At 44.0% G+C, this 18818-nt stretch overlaps 1 protein-coding gene across 1 annotated transcript in view; it reads left to right on the top strand.

Annotated features, from left to right (window-relative positions):
- Window positions 1-11819, top strand: part of LOC111982266 (EGF-containing fibulin-like extracellular matrix protein 1) — a 28241-nt gene extending 16422 nt beyond the window's left edge. Inside the window, exons 5-9 of the mRNA XM_024013810.2 lie at window positions 5144-5263; window positions 5457-5576; window positions 5938-6061; window positions 8702-8894; window positions 10004-11819. Coding sequence (XP_023869578.1) covers window positions 5144-5263; window positions 5457-5576; window positions 5938-6061; window positions 8702-8894; window positions 10004-10165 — 719 coding nt within the window. The 3' untranslated portion in view covers window positions 10166-11819. The remainder of the gene's footprint in view (window positions 1-5143; window positions 5264-5456; window positions 5577-5937; window positions 6062-8701; window positions 8895-10003) is intronic.
- The last annotated feature ends 6999 nt before the right edge of the window (window positions 11820-18818 follow it).

Genomic DNA, 18818 nt, shown 5'->3' with positions numbered 1-18818 from the left:
AACACATTCCTGAAACATATTTTTTTCTCATTTAATCATATTGTTTCTTTCATCAGAGGGACTGTCCTTAAGTTGAAGTGATTCACAAACTAAAGGCAGACGGATTAGTGGTATTATGATATGTACTGTCGGGTAAGTCGCTCTGGATAAGAGCGTCTGCTAAATGACTTAAATGTAAATGTAATGTATTACACAGTGTCAGATACAAAATCGAAAAATGGCTTTAGTAATTTGCATTGATACTTTCCCAGTTTGTCATCACAGTCGAAACATACACTGTTACCATGGAAGGTTATTGCAGTGTCTTGTTCTTAAAGCTGGTAAACATTTGCCACATGCTGCCTGCGAGTCTGGTAACAAATGCTAATAAGATCGTGGCACTTGACCATTAATAAAAGTTCACAGGACGGGATTTAACTCCAGCCTTAATTCTCCAATGTTTACAGATCTGGAAAGGTTTGAGCAGTGTAGTGATATAGCTTCATCGTAATGCTTCCACCTTCCAGATAGGCAAACATTGAAGGGTTAGGGCCAAGAGGAAGGGATAGGGAGGGAATTAGGATTAGAGGCCGTGCTATTATTATGTTGCACTGCTGAACAAAGCAGGGCTGTGTGCATTCGGACATACAGTAGCAAAAACGTTTTGCAATAGAAAACAAAAACAAGTATTTCTTATTGGATAAGTTCAGATAGTACCTCTCCATTTCACTCTGTTTCCGAAAGTTTTTTTCCACTATGTGCCTACTGAACACAGCCTAGGGATTCCTTTTCCAGGAAATGTGGGCGTAAATAAACACTTTTGAATTGATCTCAGAATATGATCTGTGGAGACAAACTTAAAATGAGTCGCCTAAAAATGAGTGCCTGCTTCCAGTAAGATTGCTTTAGGTAACAATATCCCGAACTCAATTGTGACAATGTTAGATGCAAGTTTATTTTTGACAAGTTAGCTCGTCTTCGTCTTCATTTTYGTCCTGCACAGCTCAAAAGCCTGGAGAGGTTTGTGCCCCATTTGTGTTAGAAGTGGACTAGGTAAACCCTTAGGAACTGTAATCACTGATTTGTAACTGAAAATATCACGCGAAGGCAAGGTTTCCACCCTATTGCTTTCACCAATCCAACCTGGTCAGATTAGTGATTTGTAATTTCTCCCCAAGGAAGGACATATTTCTAAAGAATTGGAACAGAGCCTGAGTATTCTACTGTTCAATCAATACATTGACTGTAAGGTTCAATGGCAACTCGTTACTGAAACACCTGTAACGCTCGTCTTCCTCCTCGTCTGAGGAGGAGCAAGGATCGGACCAAAGCGCAGCGTGGTTTGAATACATRTTTTAATTATAGCAACGAAGACGAAAGACACTTGACAAAATACAAAACAATAAACGACGTGAACAAACGAACGAAAACAGTACCGTGTGGCGAACAAACACAGACACGGCAACAATCACCAACAAACAAACAGTGAAAACAGCCTACCTTAATATGGTTCCCAATCAGAGACAATGACAAACACCTGCCTCTGATTGAGAACCATATTAGGCCAAACGAACAAACCTAAACATAGAAACACATAACATAGACTGCCCACCCCAACTCACGCCCTGACCATACTAAATAAAGACAAAACAAGGGAAATAAGGTCAGGAACGTGACAGCACCACAAAGAGGAGACAACCAGCAGACACTGACTAGAGCCATCGCACATCTCATCCACCTCAGACATGGACAGATAGGTCCACCAAAACAGTGGTGACAACATCACTGCATGTGCTTACTTATGGGCTTTAGTCTTTAGCATTTAATTTGGTCTGCGGCATATTCTTTCAGAAGCTTAGTTCCCTTGTTTACTCTCTTTCGTAAATTCAACGGAAGAGCTGTTGCCCTTCTCAAAACCAGTAGTTTCTCATCCTGGATGTTTACATATTTGAGGGGGGAGGGGGGATTCCCTCAGTAGTCCCCTTGCGATGAAACATTTTGAACCTGACACCTTGATGGAATGAGAATATATAGGGGTGCTTGGCACAGCATTCTTGCAAAGACACAGGGATCTTTGTAAACCAAGCTTTTTGTATGAAATGTTCTGGGGGCGGGTGGGGGACAATATGTGCATGCACTCTGTAGTGCGGTTGTATTTCAACGTTGTAGTCTTATCAAATTCTGGCAAGAAGTACTATATTGTGTCAGGTGTCATGTTCTTTGCACTCGTATTTCTGTCACAATGTGTTAATTACACTATTATGCTACCTAAAACTCAAGTTTGATTTTCAGGATTGGTTCACCTCTGTCAGCATGTCAACTTTTCACTGGTCTGAATTCATTTCTATGAAAAAAAGGTTGTAGGGCGACAGTATTGTCACTTTTTCACCTCATACTGTACATGCTGAGTGGAGGCCAGCTTTGATCATTAGGGCTATTCACCTCCCAATCCCACCAGCCAAAAGCAGGGTCAGCCGGGCTTTGTTAACTTGAAGTGTGTGTGTGTGTGTGTGTGTGTGTGTGTGTGTGTGTGTGTGTGTNGTGTGTGTGTGTGTGTGTGTGTGTGTGTGTAGTTGAAAGGGGAACTTGTTTCCACAGACTTCCAGCCTCCAGGATGACATAATTCTCACATTGGGTCCATCACTGCCGTCACAAAATTAGTTACATCAGCAGGGTACGAGTAGCCTGGTCTCAGATCTGTTTGTGCTGTCAATGACCATAGTATTTGGCAATAAATACAGCACAAACATATCTGGAAGCAGGCTAGGGTATGAGGGGATCGGTGCGTTGAGACTTTGAGCTTTCTGAACAGACTTGGTGTTCTCTCCCACACGTCTAACACCTCCAACTATTTATAAAGCCCTTTTTACATCAGCCGATGTCACAAAGTGCTGTACAGAAATCCAGCCTAAAACAGCAAGCAATGCAGATGTAGAAGCACGGTGGCTACATACGGAGGTGTTGACGTAGCGGACGATGTCGTGCGCCAATGTTGGCCACCAGTACTTAGCGGAGATGGATTGAATGCGCTGCTGCGCCTTCTTCACCCCGCTGTCTGTGTGGGTGGACCATTTCAGTTTGTCCGTGATGTGTACGCCGAGGAACTTAAAACTTTCCACTCTCTCCACTACTGTCCCGTCGATGTGGATAGGGGGCTGCTCCCTCTGCTGTTTCCTGAAGTCCACGATCAGCTCCTTTGTTTTGTTGACATTGAGTGTGAGGTTATTTTCCTGACACCACACTCCGAGGGCCCTCACCTCCTCCCTGTAGGCCGTCTCGTCGTTGTTGGATATCAAGCCTACCACTGTAGTGTCGTCTGCAATGAAATTCCCCATGGCACCGGAGTCCACTAGCGCTGTAAAGGCAACATGAGGGACAGCCAGCCAGTGAAATTGAAATTTGGTGGAAAGTGATGACGATGGAATACTCACGCCTACCCCAGGAGACGGATGATCACGGGACTGTCCCTCTGCCCTCGTGGACCCCTGGTTGGGATCCACCGAAGCTGGTGCCCCTCCTGACCATAATAGGGACAGAGCCCAAACTCTGCGTGGAGGTGTGTGGACCCTACATCCATGGGTTCAGGCTCTGTCTCAGGATGGCCAAATAAGGAAGGTGGGAGGCGATGGCGGTTTTGACGCTCCCGAAGAAGGTTATCCAGACGGATGGCCATCAGGATGACTGTATCCAAGGAGAGGTTGTCGTCTCGACACGCCAGCTCCTTCTGGAACTCTTCGCGCAGTCCTCTTCTGAATAAGGTGCAGAGCACTGGCTCATTCCATCCACTGGAGGCTGCCACAGTCCGGAAGGTGAGGGTGTACTCCGCAGCGGTCTGGGCACCCTGCCGGAGTTGGAGTAGGCACTCACCTCCCTCTTTGCCCTCCGTTGGATGATCGAAGACCGCCCTGAACAGAGCCATGAACCTTTAATAGGAACCCAGCTCCTCCTCTCCTCTCTCCCAGACGGCCGTAGCCCACTCCAACGCCCGTCCAGTCAGCAGGGAAATGACTGTGGCAACATTGGACCTCTCAGTGGTAGGGGCTCCTGTCTGATGGGCGAAATAAAGGAGCACTGGAGTAGGAAGCCACGGCATTTAGACGAAGTTCCGTCATATTTATACAGGCGGGACAATCGGGCATCGCTGACCTGGGTGGACTGCTGGATGGGCTGGGGACTGGCTCGCTGGGACGGCTCGTGGTAGAGGGTCCTTCACTAGTTGGAGGTGATGCCCCTCGGATGATGTTGAGGCGTGGAGAATGCGGAGGACATATTTAATAAATAACGGACATAGAACGAGACAGAAACAGCGTCAGCATACAGAAAACAAAGACAAAAACAATCAATGCAGCCGCGGAGAACAGAGCTGGGGAACTGACAAATATAGGGGAGGAAATAAACAGGTRATAAATGAGTCCAGGTGAGTCCAATAACGCTGATGCGCGTGACGAGGGAAGGCAGGTGTGCGTGATGGATGGCAGGAGTGCGTGATGCAGGGCAATCTGGCGCCCTCAAGCGCCAGGGGGAGGGAAGAGCGGGAGCAGACGTGACAAAACCAATACAGCCTGAAGACTGAGGTTTCTGAGGGATAAATAAAGGGGAAGTAATCAAGGTACTGATGAAGTCCAGGTGTGCATAACGATCGGGAGCAGGTGTGCATAATGATGGTTGCCAGGTGTGCGTAATGTGGGTTGCCAGGACCAGTGGTTAGTAGACCGGCGACATCGAGCGCCGATGCGGGAGTAGGCGTGACAACTTTCCTGAGCATGTCTGTGTCAACCAAGGAAAATAAATCCATAGTGCCTTTGCATGGTAGGCACATATCATCAAACTTCTCATCGGGTCTTGCTTGACGGATACCAAGCCTAATGTTTTTTATCTTATCTCTCATCACATTTAGATGTGGAGGAAAGTTCAAATAAGTTTGCGGGGGTAGGATTTATCAGGCCGTCAATGGTCGAGAAGAGCAACCTGAAATKATTCTGATTATTAGCGATCAAGTTAGAAAAATTTGCTCGTCTAGCATTTCTAATTGCCTTGTTATACAGTATGTGCCAAGTTGTTCTCTCCGAATATCATAATGGACCTGAAATTTGGACTTTTTCCACTTCCGCTCTGCCTTTCTGCAATTTTTATTTTTATTTATTAGTCCCTCCTTGTCTTGCAGATGTGAACGAGTGTGAGGGGAGCAACCCCTGTCAGCACCAGTGCTACAACATCATGGGCTCCTTCATCTGCCAGTGTGAGCAGGGTTATGATCTAGGCTCTAACCAAGCCTCCTGCCAAGGTATTGCAAGTCAATATTAGGAAGGTGTTCCTAATCTTTGGTATTCTCAGTGTATATTTATCAGTACCTTAATGTATACTGATACAATTTCACAACCCCCCCCCCACTCACACCTAATATTTTCTTTCCTGAGAAGTTTCTGTCAGCCTCCTCCCCTTTAAGGGTTGACTTCGTAATATTTATCTATTCGTAGATATCGACGAATGCGCCTTCTCGAGTTACATGTGCCAGTGGCAGTGCGTGAATCAGCCCGGAGGATATGTCTGTGCCTGTCCCGAGGGATACCAGCTCCAAGGCAACCGAATGTGCCAAGGTAAATGGGCCTGTTTCAACGAGTATAATATCTAGCCCTCTCTTACACCACAGCAGCAAGTCGTACGTCATAATAATGAATCTCAATACCTGTTTACCTGAATCCCCAATGATAACTCATTGGCTTTAGGCCTAGATTTTTACTTGTATCTTGGTATAAAGTCAGTATTGACACTTGATTAACAAACAGTACATGAGATAGACATGATCGTTTCACATTTAGTTTTAAGCTACGCATTGCTTGTTTACAAAGACTACAAGACAGTTGCACTAAGCTCATAATCTATTTGAAGTTATTTTCTTATTGAAATTACCATTGACTACATTTTCTCTCAGTAGCTACATTTTCTCTCCATTAACAGACATAGATGAGTGTGAAACAGGAAACAACTGCCGCGAGGACGAGATGTGTTGGAACTACTTTGGCGGTTTCCGCTGCTACCCCAGGAACCCTTGCCATGAGCCCTATGTGAAGACAGGAGAGGGGTGAGTATGGTCCTGTGAAATGCATGATGATAATCACATGATGAGTAACCTTGACTGGGACCTGAAGTCTTTGCGGGCTAACACAGTATTGTGGGGTGCAGGAGACCCAGGTTCAAATCCAGTTGGTTACATAGTATACATAGTATGGACCCTTAAATGACCACATAGAGTGGCTGCATGACCTTTATTTGCTGACGGGATGATGTTTTGGGCTGGTGATGCTGTCAACGGAGGGGGGTATTTTTCTACGCTCATACAGGAGAAATAAAGGCCTAGTGCACTAATTTGGTTATTATTATTATTCAGTTTTTATTAGTATTTATTTTTTAAATTGTGATTTATCAGGGGGTGCTGCAGCACCCTCAGCACCCCTACTTCCCACTGCTATGGGTAGGCCTGATCACCGACGATGAGACAGCCTATAGGGAGGAGGTCAGAGACCTGGCAGTGCGGTGTCAGGACAACAACCTCTCCCTCAACGTCTGCAAGACAAAGGAACTGATCGTGGACTACAGGAAACGAAGGGCTGAGCATGCCTCCATTCACATCGATGGGGCTGTTGTGGAGCGTGTCAAGAGCTTCAAGTTCCTCGGTGTCCACATCACTAAGGATCGCYACACACCAACACAGTCTTGAAGAGGGCACGTCAATGCCTCTTCTTCCTCAGGAGGCTGAAAAGATTTTGGCATAGGCCCTCAGATCCTCAAAATGTTCTACAGCTGCACCATTGAGAGCATCTTGACTGGCTGCATCACTGCTTGGTATAGCAACTTCTTGGCATCCGACCGCATGGCGCTACAGAGGGTAATGTGTACGGCTCAGTACATCACTGGGGCCAAGCTCCATGCCATCCAGCACCTCTATACCAGGCGGTGTCAGAGGAAGGCCCTAAAAATTGGACTATCTGCATTGACCCTTTTTGCACTAACTTTTTTGACTCATCATATACAGAAAAGTATTCACACCCCTTGACTTTTTCCACATTTTGTTGTGTTAGAACCTGATTTTAAAATTGATTTAAATTGAGACTTTTGGATCAATGGCTTACACACAATACCCCATAATGTCAAAGTGGAATTATGTTTTTCCAGATTTTTGCAAATGAATTACAAATAAAACTCTTCAATGCCTTTATGGCAAGCTTAAATACTGTATGTTCAGGAGTAAAAATGTGCAAGTCACATAATACGTTGCATGGACTCACTCTGTATGCAATAATAGTGTTTAACATGATTTTTGAATGACTACCTCATCTCTGTATCCCACACATACAATTATCTGTAATGTCCCTCAGTCGAGCAGTGCATTTTCAAACATAGATTCAACCACAAAGACCAGGGAGGTTTTCCTATTGGTAGATGGATAAAATAAAAATAAAAATGCAGACGTTGAATATCCCTTTGAGCATGGTGAAGTTATTAATTACACTTTGGATGGTGTATCAGTACACCCAGTCACTACAAAGACACAGGCGTCCTTCCTAACTCAGTTGCCGCCAAAGGGTGCTTTTTACAAAGTATTGACTCGAGGGTGTGAATACTTGTGTAAATGAGATATTTCTGTATTTCATTATTAATAAATTTGCAAACATTTCTAAAAACATGTTTTCACTTTGTCATTATGGGGTATTGGGTGTAGATGGGTGAGARAAAAAAAGATTGAATCAATTTTGAATTCAGGCTGTAGAAGAACAAACTGTGGAATAAGTCAATGGGTATGAATACTTTCTGAAGGCACTGTACACTGCTGCTGATGTTGATTATTTATCCTGTTGCCTTGTCACATTATTCCTAGTTATATGTACATATCTACCTCAGTTACCTCGTACCCCAGCACATTGACTCGGTACTGGTACCTGTGTATATAGCCACGTTATCCTTAGTCATTGTGTGTTTATTATTACTTTTATTATTACGTGTTTTTACTTGTCTATTATTTCTCTATTTCCTTTCTCTCTGCATTGTTGGGAAGTAATCATTTCACTGTTACTCTACACCTGTTGTTTATGAAGCATGTGACAAATAACATTTGATTTRAAGTTGAGGATTCTTTTCCCCGTGCACTAAACAACCTTACGTGTTACTTTACGCAACAAAAAAACTTTACGCACTTGCTGCTCCTCCCCGGCTCCCTCACTCAGCCTTTTGTTCTCACTTTTATACCTCCGAGGGATCAAACCATTCTCAAAAATTAGGAGGACATGATCGACAATGAGGTATAAACTCATTTAGGTTAAGGTTAAGATTACATCATTGCAAATATAAGCAGGAGGCAGCCAGGCAGTGTAAGAAGTGTTATTTTTTTCCCCGCTTTTAGTCAGTATCTAGGCTACAACATAAGTTACACACATTGGTGGGGAGTTACAGACAGCGCGGACCACATGGATAAAGGTGTCAGCTAAAATGACCTCATAGCTAAAACCACATGTATTAAAGTGCTAAAATGACMATTTACACAAAACCACATCAATAAAAGAGCTGTAGACAAAGCCACATACTGTAGACAAAGCCACAAGGATCAGATTGATAAAGTGTCTGCTAAAATGACCACATAGCTAAAACCACATATATGCCACATGTATAAAAGTATCTGCTAACATGCCCACATCCAATGGTTCTCTCTGTCTCTGCATGTCTGTAGGCGTTGCAGCTGCCAGTCGCCCACAATGTGCAGAGGCCTGCCGCCGTCCATCGTCTACAAGTACATGAGCATCTCGTCGGAGCGCTCCGTCCCAGCCGACATCTTCCAGATACAGGCCACGAGCGTCTACCCTAACATGCACAACACCTTCAGGATCAAGTCTGGCAACGAGGGAGGGGAGTTCTTCCTCAGGGTGAGCCCAGAGATGTTTCAGTCACTCACCAGGCGTTAACATTACCATCATGTCAGATGGTGTCAGCATGTGTCACTTGCTTTTCGACCTAAAGTGGTAGCGTAATTGAATGATCTCTCATCTACTGTGTTATTTAAACTCTTATTTGAGGTAGGGGGTGGTTTCAGATGTTTTGGTTGCCCTTTGCTATATAGGGAATATYGTGCGAGACAGTCCCTTTTAATTAAATCATCTTTTGACTTCCCCTCATTGCGATCCCTTACCCTTAAATGGATAGCTCACACACATTTCCCACTTACATAATTTATTATTGGATATCTAAAAAGTAGTTTATAGGTAGGTTTGAAGCAAATATTCTAATTTTCGCACCAAAAATTATACAAATWTTACCGGCAGTGGTGTGTTTCCATCAAACTGACTTCTTGCGGCTAAAAAGCTGTGTGTAATGACGTAGTGCACATTAAAAGGTACTTAATGTACAGAATAAAAAACTGTTCAATATGTTTCCATCCCACTTTTAACTTTGTCGATAGTTTTGGCACAAAAAGTCTGCGATAAACAGCAAATGTGCTTTTCTTGTTCCAGCCAACAGCTCGTAGTCACTGTACATAGTGCAGAGGATACATGATGAGATTATGGATAAGCGCAAGATCATTTTTATTTGTCAATTGGCAGCCAAGCACCGATAATCATGTCACCAGCATACAAATTAAGACCCTCAATATTTATTGGAAAGGAGCATCAAGCTCATCGCTGTGAACTTTCACCACTCTGTAAAATGTATCGTTACTTATTTAATCTGTAGCCTAATAAACTGCATTTTTCCCCAAGTTGTAGTAGAAGGACCATACAACATAGCATCGTGTKACTGCAAGTTTACTGTGACAAATGCGCAAAAAAGTGTTTTCACTGCCATTTGCTGCATTATCTATTTCACAGACCAAAAGATTATCCACCCCAGTCTAGCGTATTTTGTTCTATCAACATTTTAGGAATGTTTATTGACAATTGCTTGTTTTTATCCAACAAGTGTAAAATAATGGTAGTGATAGGACCCCTGTTAGCATCCTCAGAACATGCTAACCTAAATAATCCCTCTAACCTACCAGCGCTCCAGTAACGTCAGCGCCATGCTGGTGATGACCAAGCCGCTGACCGGACCGCGGGAGCACGTGGTCGACCTGGAGATGGTCACCCACAACAATGCCCTCAACTACCGCTCCAGCTCTCTGCTCCGGCTCACCATCATCGTGGGACCCCATGCCTTCTAAATTCCAGTTCTAAATTGCTCTCAGGCACTGATCTTAGATCAGTTTACCTGTCCCCATATCTCATATTATCCATTAGTGGATCAAATGCAAAACTACTCAGCCCTCTTACTCCCTGCCAGAGCCTCACAAGGCCTAACACTCTCTGTACTGCTTGGATCTAATAGAGATATCCACATACTCCCTGCAAGGGTTTCCCATTCCTGGTCCTTGTCCTGTGTTGGCTATTTTTCATTCAAATTGATGGCTGTATAAATTGGGATTGAATGTATATTGTCTAATCTGCTGGTTGAGCACTGGACTGGGTGAAATTGTTTTGTTTTAGCTCAAAGTGTGTATTCCTTTCTTAGAGAAGGAACCATTGGATAATTGCAGTGAAAACCAACACACACACAGAGTACATACTGTAGGAGCAGGAGGGTGAAATAGCCAGGCCACAAAATAGTCACTTTATGCATCACTGGCTAACGATAACATTGTAAGAGCATAACGTGACTTAAATTGAACACAACTCCTTCTTATTCATCCCTTGCTAAATGTACGTATTGCACTGTAGTGGGAGAATGAGTTCTCGTCACATTGAAATCTTTGTGAAATCTCAACCTTAGGCTAGTCAAGATGTGTTTTCCTGCAGGAGAAAATACCAGTGTTTGAAATCACACTTGCCCTTTTTTATCTTTTTATCTACCATAGTTGCCAAATGAGGTTCACAATCACATCGTATCCCCTTTAAGATCACTGATTTTGTTTGTTTGGAGAGCTTTTCACTTRTGTAGTTGAAAAGAAATGTACAGTAATGCAATGTGATGTCACTATAAATACCAATTGTCTTTGAAAAGAGACATATCTGTTTCAGTTTTCTTGAAGAGAGATAATCTCTTGGACGGACTTTGAGTTTCTGACCAAATTAMGTGWGATTTTAGTTCTGGGTTAACCGAGATTMGAAGAGAGACAAAGGTACCTAAAACAGTCGAGCTTATTGGTGAAGTGTGATATATTGGGTTACAAGTGTAGTGCGAGGACAGTGATGGAACAGTTTGCAATGTGTTGTAATCTAATGGCATCCTTAACGAATGGAAATGTATGATCACGTCAACCCCCATCGGAGAGTTGCTCGGCAACCTCTGTCCATTGGGAATAAAGCAATAACGCTTTTGGACGCRAAAATGATACTTTCAGGAAATCATTGGCAGTGTTGTTTGGTCATATAGGCAGGGGAATTGTTGCTTAACATGTCTGTATGTGTGCCAGAGTGCCTTTTGATCCTGCACAGCATTTCCAGTCAACGATCAGCAACAAACAGTTAGGTCATTTCGACACAGAGTGCCTTTCATAAGGGRAAAAAGTATCACAATTTGAGATATCTCGGGTCTTTAAGTAGAGGATTTGACTCGATGAGACTTTTGGAAATAAATGTCATGCTTGACAATCAACAGGGAGGCTCAATTGAATCAAAAGTTTCCCACTTCCAATAACATGCCRTTTCAACTGTGTATGTACTATATATAGGTAGGTACAGTGTAATTACAGTATTGCATATCTCTATTGTTTTAACAGTCAATTTGAGCACATGTCTGTTTGTAAAAAGTGTTAAGGAGGTAACAGTTGTAGACATACTATAAATAAAAATGTGTACCTACACAGTGGTTGCAATGTACCTGCCTATATAATATACCTATATAACTACCATGTAGATACATAGTTCTGGCAACAATATTATGTGGAACCAAATGTGGCTACATTCCAATATGAAAATTATTTCTTGGGGTGATAATAAAATGTAATTAAAGACTGAAAATTGCCCATACAAATGTCTTATTTTATAGGCAGGAAGTCAATTTGTAGCTCTAATATATAAAACATTCTTGCGACTTAACATTTTTAAATATACACTACCGTTCAGAATCAGCAACCATCACTCCTGTGTTCCAATGGCAYGTTGTGTTAGCTAATCCTATCAGGTTTCAAGGTAAGATCCAGATGCAGACGGTGTCGAAGTAACAATGTTTATTACAGCAACAGGGGCAATGTTACAGGATGGCAGGCAGGCTCATGGTCAGGTCCGGCAGAGGTCGGTAATCCAGAGGTGGGGCAAAGGTACAGGATGGCAGGCAGGGTCAGGGGCAGGCAGAGTGGTCAGGCGGGTGGGTACAGGGTCAGAACAGACAAGGGTCAAAAACCAGGAGGACGAAGAAAAGTAGATGACCTTGGGAAAACAAAAAATCAGAAAGCTGAGAGACTACTAAAAACGTGCCTGGTCACCTGAGTGACTAAAGCAAGAGCGTAAAACTGGGGCGCGAGAGCATGAAAACAGAGAACACAGGTAAAAATAACACAGGGATAAATGAGCGAAAAGATGGGCGATCCACCTGGATGGGGTGGCGTGGGGAGACGACACGAAAGACAGGGGAAACAGATCAGGGGATGTGGACAGTACACGCTCCTCCCCTGCTAAATGGGGCGGGCCACGATCTGGCGTCCTTACCTGGAAGCAGCTTATAACCCTATGGTTGACGCGCGGTGGAAGTTGGCGGATGAGGAGCTAGGTCGCAGGATGCTCTAGGGACACCAGCACCTCTTCTCCAGGCCGTAACCCTCTCCAGTAAACCAGGTACTGGAAAACCCCTGCCCCGTGGTCAAACCCTCAGGAGGCCGTCTCCGTGTACGTCGAGGCCATGACGACACGGGGAGGAGGGGTGGGCCTGGAAATAGAAGACAAAGGGCTGTGAGACATGGGCTGAATTATAGACACATGGAATGTAGGATGAATACGAATGTAACGTGGCAACAGAAGGCGGACAGCAGAGGGCTAATGATCTTGGGCCGATAAACCGGGGGGACAGTTTGCAAGACTGCACCCGGAGGGGCAGATCCCGGGTGGACAGCCATACCTTCTGGCCCGAGACAATACCGGGGAGCCGGTCCGATGGCGAACCGCTTGTCGCTGATACCTGGAGATGGTCTTGAGGGCCGACTGGGCTCTCCTCTAGGTACGACGACAGCGGCGGACAAACATCTGGGCAGAAAGTATGCCAACCTCCTTTCCTGCTCAGGGAAGAGCGGGGGCTGAAAGTCCAGGGAACACTCAAAGGGTGTCACGCCCTGGCCTTAGTATTTCTTTGTTTCTTTATTTATTTTAGTTAGGTCAGGGTGGCGACATGGGGAATGTTTGTGTTTTGTCGGTTTTGGTGGTTATATTGGTAGAAGGGGGTGTTGGGTGTAGTGTATGGGTTGGTGTTGAGTGTATTATTGTGTCTAGTCTATGTGTCAGGTTGTGAGTTGTGTGCCTAGGAAAGTCTATAGGTTGCCTGAATGGGTTCCCCAATTAGAGACAGCTGATTTCTGTTGTCTCTGATCTATGATTGGGAAGGCCATAAAGGTAGCCAGGCTTCTCGTGTTGATGTGAGGTAAATTGTGTATATGTTTATACGTTTTGTAGCCTGTATGTGCAACATAAATTCATAGCTTCACGTGTTTGTTTGTTTTTGTTAGTTTTGTATAGTGTTTTGTGTTTTGGTTCTGCCTTCTTCATAATAAAAAGGAAGATGGCTTATTTTCCTAATGCTGCGTTTGTCACGATCAATCTCCACAATTGAATCTGAAATGGCGAGATACTCTATATAATACATTTCGAAGGATTGTGAAGATTACCTTAAACCCCTATAGTTCCAGTACGAAAATGGAGAGTATACTCTAATATTCACTTCTGATAAATGGGAGTACTATAAGTAATTGCAAGACCCGACTTCTGGAACATGGGAAAATGCATCATCTTCGGACCCTATATAATTCACTTCTGAGGATGGAGACTAGTAATATCACTTCTGAAATGGGAGGAAATGTCGTAGTGTTCACTGTAACGAATCCGTAGACAAAGGGAGATAGGCCCGTGGCAGAGCAGGGAAGGGTGTTGCGGGCGTATTTGACCCACACAAGCTGCTGGCTCCAGGTGGTGGGGTTGGTGGAGACCAGGCAGCGCAGGGTAGTTTAGAGGTCCTGGTTGGCTCGCTCCGACTGGCCGTTGGACTGGGGGTGGAACCTGGAGGACAGGCTGGCCGACGACCCAATGAGGGTGCAGAACGCCTTCCAGAACTGGGACGAGAACTGACAGCCCCCACTCCGACATCTGAAGCATCAGCCTCCACCACGAACTGACGAGATGGGTCAGGATGAACCAGAATGGGAGCTGTGGTGAAGCGATGTTTGAGGTCCCGGAACGCCCGRTCAGCAGCTGGAGACAACGTGAACGGAACCTTGGGCGAGGTGAGTGCTGACAGGGGGGAAGCCAGGGTGCTGTAACCCYGGATAAAGTGGCGATAGAAGTTGGCGAACCCCAGGTAACGTTGCAGCTGCACCCTGGATGTAGGCTGAGGCCAATCCATCACTGCTCTCACCTTCCCAGGATCCATCWGGACACTCCCAGCAGAGATGATGTAACCAAGAAAAAGGATGGTGGTGTGATGGAACTCGCACTTCTCGGCCTTCACAAACAGCTGATTCTCCAGAAGGCGTTGAAGGACCTGCCGGACGTGGCGCATGTGTTCTTGAGGGGAGCGGGAGAAGATGAGGATGTCATCAATGTAGATGAAGGTGAACCGGTTCAACATGTCGCGGATGACATCATTCACCAGAGCCTGAAACACAGCAGAGCGTTGGTGAGGCCAAAGGGCATGACCAGATACTCGTAGATGCCACTGGCTGTGTTGAAGGCGGTCTTCCRCTCGTCCCGCTCTCGTATCCGCGCCAGGTGGTAGGCATTCCGTAAATCCAGCTTGGAAAACACAGTGGCCCCCTGGAACGGCTCGAAGGCAGAGAAGATGAGTGGGTCCCCGGTAGTCAATGCACGAGCGCAGGTTCTTGTTMTTTTTCTCCACRAAGAACCCTGCGCCGGCGGGAGAGGAAGAGGGACGGATAAATCCAGCAGCTAGGGAGTCCCCAATGCAGGTATCCATAGCCTTGGTCTCTRGTCCCGACAGAGAGTACAGACATCCCCTGGGCGACGTGGTGCTAGGGAGAAGGTCAATCCCGCAGTCATAGGGTCGGCGGAAGCAACGTGGTTGGCGGCCCGGGCCACACAGCGTTGTACGAGAYCTTCAGTTTCTTGGCAATTTCTCGCATGGAATAGCCTTCATTTCTCAGAACAAGAATAGACTGACGAGTTTCGGAAGAAATGTCTTTGTTGATGGCCATTTTGAGCCTGTAATCGAACCCACAAATGCTGATGCGGCCAGATACTCAACTAGTCTAAAGAAGGCCATTTTTTTGCTTCTTTATAATCAACAACACAAGTTTTCAGCTGTGCTAACATAATTGCAAAAGGGTTTTTAATGATCAATTAGCCTTTAAAAATGATAAACTTGGATTAGCTAACACAACGTGCCATTGGAGACACAGGATGATGTTGCTGATTATGGGCCTCTGTACGCCTATGTAGATATTCCATTAAAAATAAGCATCAAGAATGACCTGGCCTCCACAATCACCCGACCTCAACCCAATTGAGATGGTTTGGGATGAGTTGGACCGCAGAGTGAAGGAAAAGCAGTGCCCAGCATATGTGGGAACTCCTTCAAGACTGTTGGTAAAGCATTCCAGGTAAAGTTGGTTGAGAGAATGCCAAGATTGTGCAAAGCTGTCATCAAGGCAAGGGTGGCTACTTTGAAAAATCTCAAATATAAATATATTTGTTTAACACTTTTTTGGTTACTACATGATTCCATATGTGTTATTTCATAGTTTTGATGTCTTCATTATTATTCTACAATGTAGAGAATAGTACAAATAAAGAAAAACCCTTGAGTGAGTAGTTGTATCCAAACTTTTGAATGGTACCGTATATCTTTAAATCCCCAAAACATGTCACTMYAACTATACACGTCATTACTGGGACAGCCAATTTGCTTACCCCAAGTACTTTAAACAATGCATAMACAATACATTTTTGCATTGATAAACAGTTCAATATCAACAAAAACATGTATGATATGTAATTATGTATTTTTAAAGTATTTTTAATGGGTGCAAAGGGACGCAAATGCCACCGCTATTCAAAAACGACCCGGCCAATATCTACACTAAAAATATAAAAGCAACAATTTCAAAGATTTTACTGAGTTTCAGTTCATATAAGGAAATCAGTAAATTTAAACTAATTAATTATGTCCTAATCTACAGATTTCACATGACTGGGAATACAGATAGTCACAGATACCTTAGAAAAGGTAGGGGTGTCGATCAGAAAACCAGTTAGTATCTGGTGTGACCACCATTTGCCTAATGCAGCGCAACACATCTCATTCGACATAGAGTTGATCAGGCTGTTGATTGTGGCCTGTGGAGTGTTGTCCCAGTCCTCTTAAATGGCTGTGCAAAGTTGGTGGATATTGGTGGGAATTGGAACACACTGTTGTACACGTCGATCTAGAGCATCCCAAACATGCTCAATGGGTGACATGTCTGGTGAGTGTGCAGGCMATGGAAGAACTGGGACATTTTCAGATTACAGGAAATGTGTACAGATCCTTGCGACATGGGGCCRTGCATTATCATGATGAAACATGAGGTGATGTCGGCGGATGAATGGCAAGACGATGGTCCTCAGGATCTTGCCATTGATAAAATGCTAATGTGTTTGTTGTCCTTAGCTTATGCCTGACCATACCATAACCCTACTGGGGCACTCTGTTCACAACGTTTACATCAGCAAACTGCTCGCCAAACACAATGCCTGCCACCCGGTACAGTTGAAACCGGGATTCTTCCGTGAAGAGCACACTCCTCCAGCGTGCCAGTGGCCATCGAAGGTGAGCATTTGCACACTGAAGTCGGTTACGACGTCGAACTGCAGTCAGGTCAACACCCCGGTGAGGACGAGGAGCACACAGATGAGCTTCCCTGAGACGATTTCTGACAGTTTTTGTGCAAACCCACAGTTTCATCAGCTGCCCGAGTGGCTGGTCTCTGATGATCCCGCAGGTGAAGAACCCGGATGTGGAGGTCCTGGCCTGGCGTGGTTAAACATGGWCTTCGGTYGTGAGTMCGGTTGGACGTACTGCCAAATTCTCTAAAATGACATTGGAGGTGGCTTATGGTAGAGACATTAACATTCAATTATCTGGCAACAGCTCTGGTGGACAGTCCTGCAGTCAGCAACTACATCCAGTTTGCTGAGTAGAGTGTTGGAGGCTATTTGTAAATGACATCGCCGAAGTCAAGGATCGGTAGGATACGTAGTTTTACGAGGGTATGTTTGGCAGCATAAGTGAAGGAGCTTTGTTGCGAAATAGGATCCGATTCTAAATTTCATTTTGGATTGGAGATGCTTAATGTGAGTCTGGAGGAGAGTTTACAGTCTAACCAGACACCTAGGTATTTGTAGTTGTCCACATATTCTAGTCAGAGCCGTCCAGATTAGTGATGCTAGTCGGGCGGGAGGGTGCGGGCAGCCGTCGGTTGGAGAACATGCACTTAGTTTTACTAGCATTTAAGAGCAGTTGGAGTCCATGGAAGGAGGTGTTGTATGGCGTTGAAGCTCGTTTGGAGGTTTGTTAACACAGTGTCCAAAGAAAGGCCAGATGTATACAGAATGGTGTCGTCTGCGTAGAGGTGGATCAGAGAATCACCAGCAGCAAGAGCATTAATACATCAACCACAGAATAATTATAACTTGACCATGCTTAAAGATTATTCAACATCTGATTTGTTATTGTTACCCATCTACCAATCACCGCCCTTCTTTATGAGGCTTTCGAAAAGCTCCCTATTCTTTGTAGTAGAATCTGTGCTTAAAATTCAATACTCGACGGAGGGACCTTACAGATGTTGTATGGCGGGACAGAGGAATGGGTGTCATTCAAAAATCATGTCAACCCCTGTTATTTTACACAAAGTGGTGCATATAACTTCTGTGATTTGTTAAGGCCAAATTTTCTTCTGAACTAATTTAGGCTTGCCTAAACAATGGGGTGAATACTTATGTAAAACTAGATTTTAGTTTGTAATGTTTTAATTAATTTGTTTAAAAAAAATTGAATTTTCTTTTCACTTTGACATTATAGAGTATTTTGTGTAGATCAATGACAAACAATTACAATTAAATCTATTTAAACAAAATTATTTAAACAAGAGGGGTTAGACTTTCTATAGGTACTGTAACTGGCTAACACACACACACCGTGCAGTAGTGATTTTTTTTTTTTTTAAGCTTTGGGTTTCTTTGATCCATTAGTTGGTTGAAAATGACCCTTGGTTTACTACAAACCATAAAAAGATACTGTGTGTCTTCCTTGTTTAGGCATATAATGAGTGGATCGTCGAGAAAAGGATCAGATGTTTCGGACTAGGGATAAACTTTGTATTTATACTGAATAAAAATATGAACGCAACATGTAAGTGTTGATCCATGTTACATGAGCTGAAATAAAATATTCCATAAATGTTCATATGCACAAACATTTTAGGTCTCTCAAAATTTGTGTCCAAATTTATTTACATCCCTGTTAGTGAGCATCAAGAAGTTCAAGAAGTTAATTAAAACACTATGATCATTACACAGGTTCACCTTGTGCTGGGACAATAAAGGCACTCTAAAATGTGCAGTTTTATCACACAATACAATGCCACAGATGTCACAAGTTTTGAAGAGCGTGTAATTGTA

The sequence above is a fragment of the Salvelinus sp. IW2-2015 genome, linkage group LG21 (assembly GCF_002910315.2).
Source record: "Salvelinus sp. IW2-2015 linkage group LG21, ASM291031v2, whole genome shotgun sequence".
NCBI lineage: Eukaryota > Metazoa > Chordata > Actinopteri > Salmoniformes > Salmonidae > Salvelinus > Salvelinus sp. IW2-2015.
The sequence above is the reverse complement of the archived record's forward strand: the minus strand, read 5'-3'. Positions and strand labels throughout refer to the sequence as shown.